At 36.3% G+C, this 16,517-nt stretch overlaps 2 protein-coding genes across 13 annotated transcripts in view; both read left to right on the forward strand.

Moving 5' to 3' along the window:
• The window catches only part of IPO11 (importin 11), a 63,709-nt gene that overhangs the window by 36,977 nt on the left and 10,215 nt on the right, over nt 1-16,517 (forward strand). For 11 of the 12 annotated variants that reach the window (XR_014939292.1, XM_085528586.1, XM_085528588.1 and 8 more), the window contains 3 exons: nt 653-748; nt 1,369-1,482; nt 2,248-2,369. Coding sequence is in view for 10 of the 12 variants with exons in the window: in XM_085528586.1 (XP_085384712.1) it covers nt 653-748; nt 1,369-1,482; nt 2,248-2,369 (332 nt within the window). In the remaining 2 variants the exon portion in view is untranslated. Of the gene's footprint in view, nt 1-652; nt 749-1,368; nt 1,483-2,247; nt 2,370-12,028; nt 12,195-16,517 lie in introns of all 12 variants that reach the window. The other variant, XR_014939291.1, reaches the window with a different exon arrangement.
• On the forward strand, nt 11,389-14,565 carry LRRC70 (leucine rich repeat containing 70). Its single transcript, XM_015848790.3, has 2 exons — nt 11,389-11,521; nt 12,029-14,565. Exon 2 carries the CDS (start codon nt 12,040-12,042, stop codon nt 13,957-13,959), a length of 1,920 nt encoding a protein of 639 aa, XP_015704276.2. The 5' UTR covers nt 11,389-11,521; nt 12,029-12,039; the 3' UTR covers nt 13,960-14,565.

Consider the following 16,517-nt stretch of genomic DNA (forward strand, 5'->3'; position numbering starts at 1 on the left):
ATACAGCACTGTAAAAAAATAAAAATAAATCAATAAATCACCTGATTGGCAGTTCCTGTATTACAAAGTTTTGTAATGCTTTCTTTAAGTCATATGCTTCCAAGGATTTTTTCTTAATGTAATTCTGAAGTAATTTGAGTCCCCTTTACAGATGGATTTAGTTTAAGAGTCCATGAAATCCTTCCCACTTTATGTAGATTACTAAAGAAAGGAAGTTAGTGAGGACTTTTACCCCTATCAATGCTGTTTTTTTCTATAGCATGGTAGCAGCACATTTCAACAGCCATATGATCAATTCCAGTATGGCAAATATTATGCTATCCTTACAAAACCTTGAGGACACTGGAGCCACAAAACAAGAACTGTGTATGCAAGTAACTTGATTTAGTCTGTGAATGTCACTGAATTTATGGAAGTTGGGAAAAGCCAATCTAGGTTGCTCAATTCTAATTGAATTATAAAATAGAGAGGACTACCCAAAGCATAACATAAAAGGTATTTACACTTAGGTAGAATATACTTTCAGTAGTTTTGTATTTTGTTGGCAGTCAGCAGTGAACTTCCAGTCAGAGCTTTATAGTATATGCAATTTGAAATCTTTAATTACAGTTTTTATATGCACGTTTTTGTCTAACTTATTTTTGTTCTTAAGGTTGTGGAAAATGTCCTAAAAGTAAATCCTATTTTGGGTCCTCAAATGTTTCAGCCTCTTCTTCCATCAGTATTCAGGGGGATTATAGATGGGGAGGTAAGAGTAGCTCTTTTTAACTTCCCTTTTCCTGTTGAACCTTCCTTTGTCCAGTGCAGTTTTCCCATGATTAAATTTCACGTTTTCTCTAGTTCAAGTCTGTCTGTCTGGATTTTTGGTGGCTATTTTTAAGGTTCATACACAGTAAAGCAGTTGTAGAAAAATTGAAGAAAAGTACTCACCGTGATTCAGTATTTTAGTAAAATGCCACAAGTTTTATTTTGCTTTTCCTTCATTAATAAAACTGAAAAGGTGCTATGATTCCACTGGCTTTATTTAGCCAGATTCTATGTAGAAGTTAAGGCATTTTGTTGTGCTTTTAAAAAAAAAAAGATTTAAGTTTTTTATATAAAGTAACATCACCTTGCATGTTGGGGTAGCTGTTTTGGTAGAAGCAGGCCCTGGTTTGCCATAGTTTTCGTATTGTGTCAGGAAATTTTCTGGTAATGATTGCTCAATATTGTGTTTTCAGATAATTTCAAATTATAATTTATAATTTAAATTACGTAAAGGATGCCTGCAAGTATTTCCATATATTTTTGTGGTGAATGTTATTATTATTATTTTTTAAATATTTAATTGAACTAAAAGCTATTTGTTCTGGTTTATTTTCATCTCAGAGATACCCAATGCTGATGTCTACTTATCTGGGGGTCATGGGTAGAGTTCTTCTACAAAATGCAAGTTTTTTTTCATTACTTTTGAACCAGATAGCATGTGAATCAGGCCAGGAGGTAAGGATGTTTGTGTTTCAGCTGGATTGCATGCAAAGTCTAATTCTTTAAATGTGGAAGAACTTTTCCCTGTGCTTTCCATGTTTGTTCTTCCCCAGTGCAAGCACATTCCCTTTCTCTTGCTTTGTTCCTTCTTATGAACATCTTGTAAGAAGTTTTACACTTCCCTGCATTTTGGATAAAACATCTCATAAGAAATTTTATGCAGTCTCTTAATTCTCTTCCTGCAGCATCACATAGTAGACCCAATAAGCTCTTTTAGTTTGTGTGATGTCATAGGGTGAAAATTTCTTTTTGTCCTATCCAGAAGGGTTTTGCACCAGAGACAATGGTTTCTTGGTCATCCTTCTGTGATAGTTTCTAGAACAGTTGGTTCAGCATTCTCAGCTTTCTCTGGAGTTCCTTTCCCAAAGTGTTTTGCTATGTGTTGAAGAAAAATTTACTAATTTCCTTACCCTGGGGTTTCAAAAACTCGATGTCAAGACTTTTTTTTTTTTTTTTTTTTTTTTTCTTTTAATTACTACCTGTGAAGGTTAAAAAAAAAAAAAAAAAAAAAAAAAGCCAGTTTTTGTGTTCTGAGGTTCTCGAAAACAGTGATTTGGTGTTCTGAATCTATGTTCTGTCTAGGAATTAATTTTAACTTTGAGGTTACAATTATAAGGGGGTTCAGGGCCTGTGAACATTATCATAAATAATAAGAAGCAAAACCAAGTATATCTGTTGATACAGCTTCTCTCAGGTATTTATGATTATTTCTCATTGCAGTTGGGCCATATTCTTGGCAACATGATTGAAATGTGGGTTGATCGGATGGATAACATCACTCAGCCAGAGAGAAGAAAACTGTCTGCGTTGGCACTGATCTCACTTCTACCTTCGCTGAATAGGTGAGAGAATTTGAAATGCTGTAAAAAGAATACTTTGAAGCTGTTTAAGATGGTTTGTAAGACCTTTCACTATTCTACAAATTCATATTCATTTATAAGTAGTTTTATTATATCTTTATTTGGGCTAAAGAAGCTTAAAATACACACTTTTCATACTACCTACCTTCTGTGCTGCCTCATGGCAATATACCTGTAACTTCTTCTGTTTCTTTGAAAATGTCATTTAGCAAAAGTGAAAAAACAGCACTGTATTTTATTGCACATTCTTATGCTAATATTTGACTAGCTGCTTCTCTCATCTGTAGTTGCTTTAGTCAGCTGATTTGTCTTTTGGTGTCCTTTCCCAGGAACAATATTTATTCAGTCCTGCTTCAAGTTGAGGACTTATTCTTAGTATTCATCCTGTTTTTCCACTTTATGATATTGAGTGGAAGAGTTGCTATGGAAAGCTAATAGCGTGTTTGCACTGTATAGCGAGTAGCTGATACTGTTGCCCTTTGACATGGTCATTAGTGGATAAAGGCACATAGCATTTCTTCAATGACAATTCTGAACGGTGTTACTCTGAGTTTGTATTGTCACTAATGGGAGTCTTGTGTAATTCTTGTTCAGGTAAGAGTTCTGTTTTTAATTATTTTCAGATAATATTATCTGCTTTAAAAGTCAGAAATACAATATTGTGTGAGTTTGTTTAGTCTGACAAATTTCATGACAAATATGAAGTATTTTCCAATGATAACTTAGGTATTGTTTACAAATCCTGAAGTTGTACTAATGTTTATAAAGCTGTAGAGTTATTTAATCCCAAAAAACTGAGGAACATCTTCAACTTAGAGATTTGTTTTTAGTGTGCACACGAAGCTTTCATTTTCCCCCAGATCATTAAGATGGACATCTAGCCAAAAGTGAACCAAGCAATTGCTTTCAGAAAGCTCTTTTGTTTTTCAGTAAACGTAAATGTTATCACATGTTTGAAACAATCTTTTTGAGGTGTTAGCTAAAATTTAAGTAACTGAAATACATACCTATCTTTCAATGAAGTGCTTTTCATAGAGAGGAAGGAAAAAAGAATTTGTTTGGATAATGTTGTTATTGTGAACTACCTTAAGCTGAACTTCCTGCTGCAAGAGCCAATTACTTCTGGCAGTTCTCAACATAATAAAACATCTGCAAATGGCAGTTTTATTTTTCAGATATTCAAATTACTTAAGAATGCTTATTCCCCAGTAAAAACAGCGTCTTTTTACTGGACATGTTTCTGTAGAGGCTATAAAAATTTTACTGGACAAGTAATAGGCTGCCAGAGCCAAACATAAATTCAGATGAAGTACCTGAAATTGATTTTGTCAAGTGCTGAACAATGTGAATCACTGTTCTGGGCATTTCATAGAAGGTACATTATATATGCTTGCTGCATCTCACATCTCATGCTTCTGTTAAAACAAAATTTTACAGTTACACTTCTTTTGCAAGCTGGTTTGCATTGCTTAAGCAATAATATATTAAAATACAGCACTTAATCAGAATATTCAACTTTCTCAAGAAAAGATTAGTATTTTTTCCTTTTGAAATACCTTATTAATTGGATTCCCAAGTAGATATTTCTTCATATATCCCAAGCAATTACAAGATTTCTCAGCTGCAGAAGCAGAACAGGTTTTGTGTCCTGAGGATGGCAGCAGGGCTGGCTCATTCAGGAAAGCCAAGCATGCTGCTGATTGCTGTTCTGTGTGCTGCAAAGCACATTTCCACTCTCAGCTCACTCCTACAGGGTTGATGGTCATCAGTGCTACTGTTAACAATGGCTTGTTGAGATTTGGCTGTAGGGAATATGGACATCTGTGCTGCATCCAGAGCTTCCTGTGATTTTGCTCTTTTATTTTTTTTTTCTTCCCCGGTTGCTTCCTTTAGAGTATAGCCAGAGCTGTTCTAAAAAATATAGGGTTATTTTAGAGGAAAACAAGGGTATAAACAAAAGTGGGGAAGGTGGAGTTGAAAATGAAGATAACGCATTCTTTGTTCTTTCACATAATTACTTCAGTGATAAAATGTTGGTGACTGATATCGTGCCTCTAAACTGTGTAGTGTTCATTCACTATATTTAGGTAGTTTTCTAGTTAGTTGTCACATTCACAAATGTAGGTATGCAGATGGACTTGTTACTTTCTGCATTTTTGGTGAAGTGAAAGCTTCCTTTGTTATTCAGTTAAGAGAAGTATGGCAGAAATCAATTCTTTTTTAAAGTATATTGCTCTCTCAACACAGAACAAAGGATTTAAAACATGGTATACTATAGGAAATAGCTTCATTGCAGTTGCAATTCACAGTGGTTCTCAGGTTGATTATCTGGCTTTAGCTGGTTATAAAGTGAGAGTTTATTAGCTGAACTGTAGGTTTTTAGTGTAGGTAGTATCATTAAGTTGTAAGCAACAACCCCTTCCATTTATCATGTATGCGTGTAGTCCATCGGTCCAGCATCCTGTTTATCTTCCTGCTCACAGCTGCACATTGTGGTAGGTTTTAGTTCATATTAAAAAAAAAAAAAAAAGAAAAAGAAAAAGAAAAAAGTAAAAAGGACACGTGGTGTGTTTCTTTCCTGAGTTCTGTGTTGCAGCACCTTTTCACTTAGCAGTAATTTCCTGGTTTTAAATGTTTGGTTTTGTGTAAATCAAATGCTACCTAATTATTTGCTTTTGCTGTCTGAATCTGACCACTGGAATTGTCAGGATCTTGTGATTGAGCCATTCTCCACATTCATTTTCTAGCTTTTCTTTTTTTGTTGTTTAAAGAATCTTTATCTGATTTGAATAACTGTAGCGTCTAGCAGCAAGATTTAGGCAGTAGTGTTACACTTAAAGAGTAATGTTCTCTCCATGCATGCCACCTGAGGAGGAAATACATGCAGGCACACAGTAGCTCAAACATTGAGTACTTTTTATTTTGAAAAGCATAGAAGGACTTTGATGGGGGAGAATCACTTCAGAACTAGGATGTGAGATGTGAGAACCCACAGCAAGCGGTAGTCCTGAGGATGAGTATATTCTCAAAAGTCCTTAATTCTTACTCAGATTTAGTCAAATTCTGATTGCCTAAAATCTTAGTTGTTGTCCCAGACCTTCTAGATTGTTCTTTTAATAGCATATGTATAATTGAGTTAGATTAAATATGCCCTTGGTCCCTTAAACACTGCCTACTGAACATGGTTGGGAGTAGTGCTGTAAATTACCACTGTGGTAGGGGCTACATGTTAAGATAAATTTCTTAAGCATTCTATTTCTGAAGATCGAAGTGGCTTAAATTGTCCCTCTTCTCATAACTATAAACCCATGGACGGAATCAATATGTGAAGTTTGTCTCTCTGTGTAGCATCAGAATGATGAAGGTCCCTCCCAAAGTAATGCTTTGAATTTGTTTCTATGGTAACTATAACAGATGTTAAAAGCACAGTAACACTATTCGGTAGAACAAATTGTCATCTACAGAACACTGTTTTTCAGCAGTCACCACCATTAGCTGTGCACTTTTTGCAGCAATGAACGAGAGCCTTCATGCTGTGTTTGTAGTAATTGTGCCAGCAGAGGTGACGCACGGTTTCACAGCTGCTGTGATGGTGTCATTCTTAGGAAGATCACTGCCTGAACAAATGAAAGTCAGAAGGCACCAAATCTGGACTACGGTGGATGTGCTAGGACAGTCCAGCCAAGATTAGTAATGTGCTCTATCATCTTCAGACTTGTATGGCGCCTGGAATTATTGTGCTGTAAGAGAAAGACTGCCTTCTCTGTCCTGACTCCAGAAGTTAGAGCTGTCAGCTCTGTCAGCATTGAGATGCTGCAGTCAAAGTTGTTGATTTGTCTGAGTTCCATGAAATCCAGAAGGATCTCTCATTTCCTATCTCAAAAGACAGTGCATGTCATTTTGTCCACTGAGGGCTGCTCCTTGAACAACTTCTTTGATGGGGAATTCACATGTTGCCATTCTGTGGACTCATTTTTCATAGAGGTGATACCATGTCTTATGTACAGTAATGATGCAATCCAGGAAACTGCAATGCAGTTACCTTCAGCCTTGCACTGCATACGTAGATCTTGATAGACTTGCATGTGATTTTCTTTCTCTTGTGTTCCTGGGACCCAGCTGCCACGAACTTTGATACTCCAACATTGCCACCACTGTTTCTGTCATATTGAAGCCAATATTGAGCACCATACGCAGCTCCCTGGTTATGATCTGCTGATTAGCATTGTTGCGCTGATAGAGACACTCCTTACTTGGTTGTGTGACAGCTGTGCCTGGCATCTAAGATGTGGCCCATCTTTCATGTTCCTGTTGCCAGTGCTGAAGTGCACTACCTACTGTTTCACTGTGCTCATATCCACTGTTCAGTCTCCATCAATATCCAGCAAGCATTGCTGGATGTCAGTGGGTAATATTTTTTTCCACATGGAGGAATTCAGTTCTGCACCCTTGTTTCATATGCATTTCCATGTTAGATGCAATTCTGACAGACTGCCCCTGTGCTGCCATCTGTCACACAGCAACAGCACGTGACAGGGTATTGGTGAGAAGGCTCAGCCTCTACTGCCGTACCACCAACATCCACCTCTGACATTGTGAGGCAGAATAATAAAATAGGAGGCATTACTTTCAGAGCAGCTCTTCTACAACATTTTGGAACGCTGTGATTCCAAGTAGTTTACACTTTATTTTGCAAATCAGAGTCTGTTTTTATTCTTCTGTCTAACTGCATATCTTGGTAGAACCCAACTGACACTGGAAGGTATTAGGAAGCAAATGGGATGTTTTAGACTCTATTAGGAAACGTAAGCAGCAGATTGGGAAAAACAGTAACAGTAATCAGGTTAGCTTGGTGAGTTCCCTAGCTGTAATCGTGGATAGAATTTGTTGTACCATATTGAAAGATAAGCACTGCTCTTATATGGCAGTAATGCTGGTGTCATTATTGCCATGCTTTTTGTTCATGAAAAGAGGATTACCACCACTGCATTTACTGAAAGCTGTTGAAATCTAGGTCATAATTTTACATCTGTTTTCAGTCTAGTTTCAATTGTTAGAGATTCTTGCAAAGTTAATTTCAAATCTCTTAGATATCTGCTGGATAAGGCTGCTCCACTGCCTGCTACTTGTTCAACTGCAGCATTTTTCTTTACATCATAGGCATTTGCAAGATCTCTCTGGTCTCAGAGTAACGCTAGGTTAGAAAAAGATTCCCATTGCATTGCCTGAGAGCACAGTATTAGCCTGTGTGCTGAAAAGAGGTTGTTGTGGGTTGTAATGTTAGCTGTAATGCTGCTTACACTGAGCAGTATCTTTGTGCATATCTGCAATTTGTAATCCAAGCTGGATTTCTAATTGATCCAAACTCTGTTTGATCTTGCTTTCACTGGAAAAGAGAAAGCACAAGAAATGTAATACAACATGTTATTTTATTGCCAGCTCCTCTTAGCAGTTTTGGACCATATCAGAGTAGAATGGCTTTGTGATCTGTTCTTGTTTCATAAGGTTGTGAAGCCCTGAAGGTTTTTACTGACTTCTGATGTCTGTGTCCTTCAGCTGATTTTTGTTTGTCTGGTTGAAGTCTGACCCGTGAAAGGCTGTGATTTCTGTTTAAGGGAAAAAAAAGAAAGAAAAAAAGAAAAAGATAAAAAAGAGAAATGAATGAAAACTCCAACACTTGATTTTTTTTTTCCTCTTGTTGGCCCATAAAATTTTCATCGTAAGTGCAGGGTAAACCTTAATGGAAGATCAGTGAATACTTCAAGATAGAACTTGCATATACATGAAGAGGTTGCCATATAAAATGGACTTGTTGTCTACATACGTCTTCCATATCCGAACACTGACATTTGTAACCCGTTATCTGATTATATATATATTGATTCCTAGTGGATGCTTTCAAATGCAGAGTAGTCTGATTATTTCTATTGCCAGTTGTTTTGATTGATCTGTCGGTATGTCAGTTTAAGCTATCGTATGTCTGAATTTCTTGTTAAAAATTCTTGTGATACTTTGTAGGGAAAGATGTGTTATTTGCGTACTGTTAGTGGTGGTTAATGGGAAAGAAGAAGAACAAATCGTTAAGTCAAAATACTGAAGATTTCAAAGGCAGTCACTCAAAGATTTGAGTAAGAAGGTAGTAGTTTCTTAATAGGCTTCTTCCAGTTATATACTGTTTCTGAGGATAATTTCTTTAAGAACTTGCCTGTAAATTTATTCTGCTCTTCATTTCTTTGTGCAGTGAATTCTTGGAGGTGCCTTTCAAGACAGCTGACTAATTTTAATGATCATTCTCACTCAACATACCAATGTAGAATGAGTAGTACAGCTCCAAAATAGAGGCAGCTTTTGATATACTAAGCTTCTGAATAGTTTTTCTTTGTCATTTTTGGCACTTGAGTAGCTTGAATAATATTCCAGTGTTCATACTTCTATGGGTCCAAATGTATTTATATGGAAAAACTATTGTGAGGAAAAGGTTAAAAGCCAAAGACATTATTCTGGTTTGTTCCACTCGTATCTAATCTTCATGTAAATGAATGTCTGCATTTTCTTGCAGTTTATCAAATCTGATATGTCACCCAGTATGATTCTGGCAGGTATAATTGACATTCTGTGAGTACAAGTACTTATAACATGCAATTATAAATCTTCATTAGGTTATTACAAAAGTTAATTTTTCTTTGTCATTCATTAAAGTTACTTTGTTAGAAAAACTTTCATGAAACTGTCAATATGGAATGTTAGGAAATGGCAAGAACATGCCTAATATCATATATTCCTTTAGAGCTGTTACATATTCCTTTCTAATGTCAGAAATTGTTACTTGACTGTTTACATCATCCCAATGAAGAAAGATGGGCCTACTTTTGAAGGTAATGCTCTGTCTTCCTGTTTATTTACCAAGTCAGATGTGTGCTTATTCTCATGTAGTCACCTCTCTTGACCTGCTGGCCATGCTGCCAATGGCACCCCAGGTTTCCATTGACCTTCTTGGCCTCCAGGGCACACTGCTGGCTCATGGCTGACCTGTTGTCCACCAGGACACTAAGGTTCTTCTCTGCAGAGCTCTTTTCCAACAGGTCATCCCCTGTACTGATGCGCACGTGGTTGTTCCTCCCCAGGTTTGGACCCTCCTTGTCCTTCAACAAGGGGGAATAGATTTCATCTAAGATAGACAAGATTTAGATGAGATAATGGGAGGAGGTTTTTCACACAGAGGGTGGTGATGGACTGAAAAAGTTGCCCAAGGAGGCCCCATCCCTGGAGGTTTTCAAGGCCAGGCTGAATGTGGCTCTTTCCAGCCTGGTCTGGTGCTCGGTGACGCTGCATATGGTGGGGGGGTTCAAAAAGATGATCTTTGGGGTCCCATACCATTTATGAAAGGGTGATATGTATTTTCTTATCCTCAATAGGAAAAGTAATCCTGTACTTTTCTCTTTCTTTTATTTTTTTCCTCAGCATGTTTCAAGTCCTCCTTGATTCTGCCTGTTTATTTAATAGTAAAAACTGCCAACTATAAAAAGGCAATTAAATTACAAAGATTGTTTCTAAGTTATTTATTTATTTTTTTTGATTGTACGTGTTTGCATGTGTGTTTTGTATTGTGAGTTTATTAAGCAAGAATGCTTCTGCTGAGTGATCACTTTCATGTTGCAGCTTCTGTGTCTCCCCTTCATAACAATTACAGTTGCTATTGTATGACAGTCCAACAGTACCCTTTGGAAAACAGAAATCTTCAGTTATTGAAGCAGCAAATGAAGACTTCCTTTTTCCCTCCCTCCCTACAGGCAGCAGTACTTGAAGGAATCTCTCCCATAGTTTGGATGTTTCCCTAATCATCACATAGACTGTACTTAGCTATCTGATTATTTGGTGTTCTGAGGACAATACTCCTATTTATTTCACTTTACATAATTGGCTATGTAAAACACATTAAAAGAAAAGTCAAATTTGAAAATGATAGTTACTTCCAAAGAACAGTCTGTTTTCCTGTTGGCTTAATGGTCTCAGGGTAAAGAACCAAATGCTCTGCGGATTATGAGTTCTGTTTGATAAAGGCTATGCTTAAATTGGACCACTGACCAATCATACCGATTCTAGTAATTTCGATTTTTATTAGATATTTTAAGAGAAATTAACATTTCTAGAATTAAAGATCATCAGATGGTTGTAATGTCGGGCCATAAGTGAGAGGATTACTAACAGTATACATGTGCACTAAGTCTTCATCTGCACAAGGGACGCTGAAGGAAACTGAAGCCATGAACCTGGGATGTAGCTTTTATGGCATACATAGCGCTGCACAGATAGTTGACTTAATAAACATGGCCTGAAATAAAACTTAGCTATGTGACTTGGTCAAGTCTGAGATGCAACTTAAAAATATATTGTAAATACATAATATGCATGTGCATAAATCTGTATGTAAATCATGTACATAATGTAAATGTTCCACACAGTGACATGTCACAAAATTCTCACATCCAAGATTATCAAGGCCTCCTGGCTCAGCTTAGAGGGGGTTTGCCTGGCTGGCACAGCTGAGGTGCCATGGCAGTGGTTCTCTAGTCCCTGCCTTCCAAACATCACTGTTCTCCATTTTGCAATACTTCACATGCATGAAGGGCCGTTTTGTTATGCAGGCAGATGGAACAATATAAATTGATGTTTATTTGCACTGTTATGAATAGATATGCTTTATTGTAATACCTAACTATCTTGACAAATCTTTTTAGAGCTCTCCTACTTTAAAAAAGTTTTTTTGTTTTTTTTTTTTTTGTTTTTTTTTTTGTTTTGTTTGTTGGTTTTTTTTTTTTGAGTAGCAGTTACAGATTGAGATAATTCTTAGTTTTCTAGAAACATCTAGTTGAGATTTCCTTTCCAACAATACTTCTGAAGCACAGATAAAATGGCTTCCTGTCTGACAGTTTCCTGTATCCATGGCAACCTCACTTTAACTACTTCTTACTTAGTTTCCTGAATGAACAGTTGCAAATCCAGGGGCAAAATGTGAGAGCTGTGTTACACAGCAGTATCAGTTTTTCAAGCTTTTCGCAGATGGGTATTGACAGATGATAACAGCCTAAAATCTGCAAAACAGTGAAAGAACAGAAATGAACTTCAGATTTGGGGTAAGGAGTTGTTTCTGCTTATTTTGAATGTAATTCAAGTTTATAAAAGGCAAAATTTAAGCTGTAAACAAAAGGAAACTTGTTGGCACTTTACTTGAGAGCAATTGGAAAAGTTCCTTGTCATTTTTATCTACTTAAGCTCGTTAGTATTCAGTACTGTGAATTTACTAGAAGCTGTTATTTTGTCAGCTTCTGTTCTGGGACTAGTTAAGTATTTTCCAGCTATTTTGGCTGAATCATAGAGTCATATGATCGTATTGTAAAATCATCTGCTATTTTGGCAGTGATTTGTTTCACTTTTCATTTACTTTGAATTTTTTTTCCATATAGTTCGTAAACTTACGTTTTTCTTTGAAATTGCTTATTTGGCCTCATAGGGCAATGTATTTAAAATACCAATCTTGAAAGTAAAACTTATACATATATATGTATATATATGTATTATTGTTAAGAATCCTAAGATTTCAAATGAACCATATTCATAAACTTTTTTTCTATCTCTACTAGCAAAGTCAGAAATGAGTGAGAAGGCCAAAGACAGGGATATGTGTGGACTACAAAGTTTTTCACCCTGCACAGGAGCATTCCTGCATCTCCTTAGTGGTTTTCTTTTGTTGCTGCTTCAGAAGGAGGTTCTTGGCTGTCCAGCTGTTTGCCAGCTCTGCACAGGGAGGCAAGTTACCTGTCATAACTTGGGTCTTTCAAGCATCCCTCGGAACTTCCCCAAAACTACAATCCTTGTATACTTCAGTGGGAATAATATATCTCATGTCATTCCGAATGAATTAGCAGGCCTTCATAAACTTGCTGCACTTTACATGGATAATTCCAGTATTTCATATGTCCACCCAAAGGCTTTTGTGGATCTTCCCAAACTTTGCTACTTGCATCTAAATAACAATAATATTAAACGCCTGGATCCAGGAATTTTTGAAGGTCTTTCCAATCTTCATTATTTATACCTTCAGAATAATCAAATAGCTTTTGTTCCCCGAGGATTATTTAGTGATCTCCTTTCTGTTAGATATTTAACACTTCAAAGAAATCGTCTCAGTATCCTTGGAAGTGGAACTTTTTTGGGAATGAGAAATCTTCAAACACTTAACCTAGCCAATAATAGGATTTCACGGATATCAGATGCAGCATTTTGTCATCTTGAAAACCTTGTATACTTGTTCCTTGAAGGTAACAACTTAACACTTGTGCCATCAAATGCCATCGGAAGGCTCAGAAATCTTGAAAGACTTTCTTTATCTCACAATCCTATTAGATCAATACAGTGTTTTGCATTTAAAGGACTTAACAAGCTTAGATATCTGTCTTTAAAAAGTGTAAAGCTAAAACATATTGCTATAAACGGATTTTTTGGGTTAAGCAACCTTAGCCAGTTAATCTTAAGTTATAATGACTTAGAAAATATAAACTCCAGCACTTTCACTTATTTGAACAGTTTAAAGTATCTGCAGTTAGACCGAAATAAAATAACCAGTATTGGTGATGGGGTCTTTGAAAAAATGGGGCAGTCACTTAAAATCCTCAATTTAGCATTTAACAGTATTACAGAATTGCAACCTAAAGTGCTCGAACCCTTAGTGTCTTTAACTCATCTACACGTAAATTATAATCCTTGGAACTGTAGCTGCAAAATGCTTGGGTTACTTACGTGGCTGGCATCATCTCCCATTTCTGTTAAGATTCTGTGTCAGAATCCTCTCAGTATGCGTGGCAGACCTCTGCATTACATTAGGTGGACTCAGTTTGCAAACTGCAGTAGCCTCACTGCCAGCCCTGAAGCAGCCTGGAATCTAGAATCTGCAGGTACCCATCCCAGTCCTTCCACTTTGCTGATGGCTTGGCATAAGGGAAACAGGCACAGAACATTTGAGCAGTTTATTAAGGCAGATACAAAATACATTACTCTATGGGAGGGAACTGCAGCTACATCTGTGTCTTATGGAGAAAACACTGCTGCTGAAACTCATTCACAGGCACCCATGATAATATCAGCTTTACCAGTACAAATACCAGCACAGATTATACCTGTTACCGGAACTGTAGAAGCAAAAAGTTTGTTTCCAACAGATGTTGCTCCTGTATCATTACAGACATCAGTACTTTGTACACAACAGGTTGAAAAGATGAATCAGGCCTTTGATGTTTTACTGGCCTTTTTTGTTCTGGCTTGTGCTGTGATCTTGTTCCTAATCTACAAAATCATTCACTTTAGACAGAAACTAAAGGTGCTGGAAAACTCAGGAGAGAAGAGAATAGAATATTATGGTTTTTATCAACCTGGCAGATACAACATAAATGATGCAGTGCAGTCTCTAACTGAGAATTCAGTGGGAGATTCAGAACTGGACCAAATTAGGCTGCTCAAGCGAACAGCATCTGAAAGTCAGGCACAGGTCATATTGTTTGAACATTCATCACTGTAATTTACCTCTGTTAATTTGATGTTAATTTTACTGCAATCTGAAATGTCAAGAAGTCAAGAATTCGATTTTCTAAAAAAAATCAGATGGTTGATAGAATTGTGGAAAACAGTATAATTTGAGTTTATTTGCTTTCTCAGTGTTCTGAAGTTTATTGATTTTTTATTTTTTTTTTTATTAAATGTCATTTAAAACTGATACCTGTGTTCCTGTTGTAGGATTCTTTCACCTGTAACGCAAGTATGTGTTCAGTAGAAAGAATGTACATAGTATTTATTTTGCAGTACTAATAGGTATTAAGTTTCTGTAGTAATTACGTAGCTAACTTGAAATTGAAGGTAATAGTAGCAGGACCATGAAGCCAAGAAACCCCTGGGGAAAGAAAACAGAGCTATGCTTAATGTATTTACTGCATTCACAGTTTCTTTTCTGCCTCAGAAATCTTTACTGTTAAAAAATGAACATATTTACTGCTGGTGTGTTGAAACTCCTGATGGAAAAAAAAAAAAAAAAAAAAAGTGATAAAATTCTGTTCATATCTCACATTTTAACATAAAAATTTGTGTACTCAGTCTGTATAATGAATATATTAAAAAGGTGAATTTTTAATAGTGTGTATCTCTATCATTTTGTGGTTGTAACTTCTTAGGAGTTCATGTGGAAGCTAAATGTTGCATTCAAAAATTGATGAAGTTTATAATATCTCTGATAATGGAATTGGTTAATTATTGTCTGTAAAAAGACATTTTCATTTATGTAGTTAAGTTTGAGGAAGTCTTTGGCTAGATGAGGGCTATAAACTGAAGACATGTGCTGAGGATAATTAAGTATTTGTGTATTTTTGTCAAAATATGTTTTCTTAGAGAAGGCTGCGTTCTAGGACTGTGCTTGAAGTGATGGGTATTATGCAAACCATGTAGTCTGCATTTGTTTAAACTTTTTCATTTTTATTTAGAGTATCAATGTTCTGTTTATGTTATTGTTAGGTTACATCTAGTGTATTCTGGTTTCATTTTCAGCCTGAATTTCTCTGGATTTGGTTTTTGTTACTCCAGTAATTCAAACTTTAGACAGGAACAAGTTACAGAAATAGGTTCTAAATGGTCCAATCCTATTAAGTTTTCAACTAGCTGGAGAGTGCTTAATCTTCACAGATTCAAATATGAATCCTAGAGGCATCAGTCGCTTGGTTCATATCAGCAGCTCAATTTACAGGAGCGTCATTTTTGCATAGGGAAGAATGCATAACAGTGTTTTGATAGCCATGGTGTTGATTCAGCTTTATACTTGCACAGAAATATCTTACACTCCCAAGATCTGGCCTGGAGACCTGAGTGAGTGTTCTTCAGATGTGTGGGATGCTATAGGGTTTCTGGCTCCAGTCAGCCTTCTTCCAGCATAGCTAATGTGCATGGCCATGCTGTTGCATGTCAGCCTGTTTGCTTGTTTCCAGTGCACTTCCAGGAAGGACAGAATATTTTCTGCTGCCAGTAGAAATGTAGACCTTGCCTGTACTATAATGGGCGTGAACATGGAAGTCTACACTGTGTGCCTCTGTTGTTGCTTCCTACACCTTCCTAAAACCTAAGTTTTGTTGTTATTTACTTTCATTGTATTGTAGCACTATATTTTATTCTAATTTAATGTATACTAGGTGAAATTTCTGTCTTATGGAACACTTAATTCTGCTAGTTGAGCAAAAGCTTAAACTGTTTTGAGTTTTGTGACTAGAAACTTCGTATTATATATGCTTTTGTAGACATAGATACTGATTTTTTTGTTTGTGTGTTTCTTTTCTTAGGGGAAAAAATGCTGATTACTCAAATTCATGCTTAATTTTTTTCACTCTGATACAGCAGTGCTTTATTCTTTAACCCCTTTTTGTCTTGCCTATATAATTGGTTCTGGTAGGTGTTACATTTACTCGACTTTTTTTGTGTTTGAGGTTGCTTTTGTTCTCATTTAATAACAGCTGCACTATGTGTAATTCTATGTCAGTAGGTCTGTTAGTCTTCTGTTCTTCATATCTAAGCTTTCAGTTTTATGTGGATGTCTTCTGAAGTAACAGTCTTTATTAGCACCTGAGTGATGATCATTTTACTCAAAGCTACTTAACTAGGAAACAGGAATGTTATGTCTGTGTGTGGTACATATGTTTGTTTAAATCATCGGAGAATAGGGAATTCAGAAGTCTCAGTAGTGCCTGTGCTTTTTCTTTTTTCTTTTTTATTAAAGACAAGATGATTTTTATTCATTTATTGTTCTATGTAGGTAATATGAAAGATCCCTTTTGTGATTACAGAAATAAGGTGTTAACTGCATCTTTGGAACTGGATCCTGGACTGGTTTAAGTCCCAACTTACAACTTCATAGAAGCTGTAAGCCTCTCATTCTGGTCCTGATAACTTAAGGTCCTTAGAAAATCAGTTATAACTTTATGCTGCTACTTGTTATGCTGCTGACCTTGATTGGATGCAATTGAAAGGTGGAACTGGTTAAATGCTGCCTTCGTCCTGAGCTGAGATTTTCTGTATGAACAGTATTAAGTGTTTAGTTTTGCA

The sequence above is a fragment of the Coturnix japonica genome, chromosome Z, assembly GCF_054131305.1.
Source record: "Coturnix japonica strain WE chromosome Z, WE-NBRP24, whole genome shotgun sequence".
NCBI lineage: Eukaryota > Metazoa > Chordata > Aves > Galliformes > Phasianidae > Coturnix > Coturnix japonica.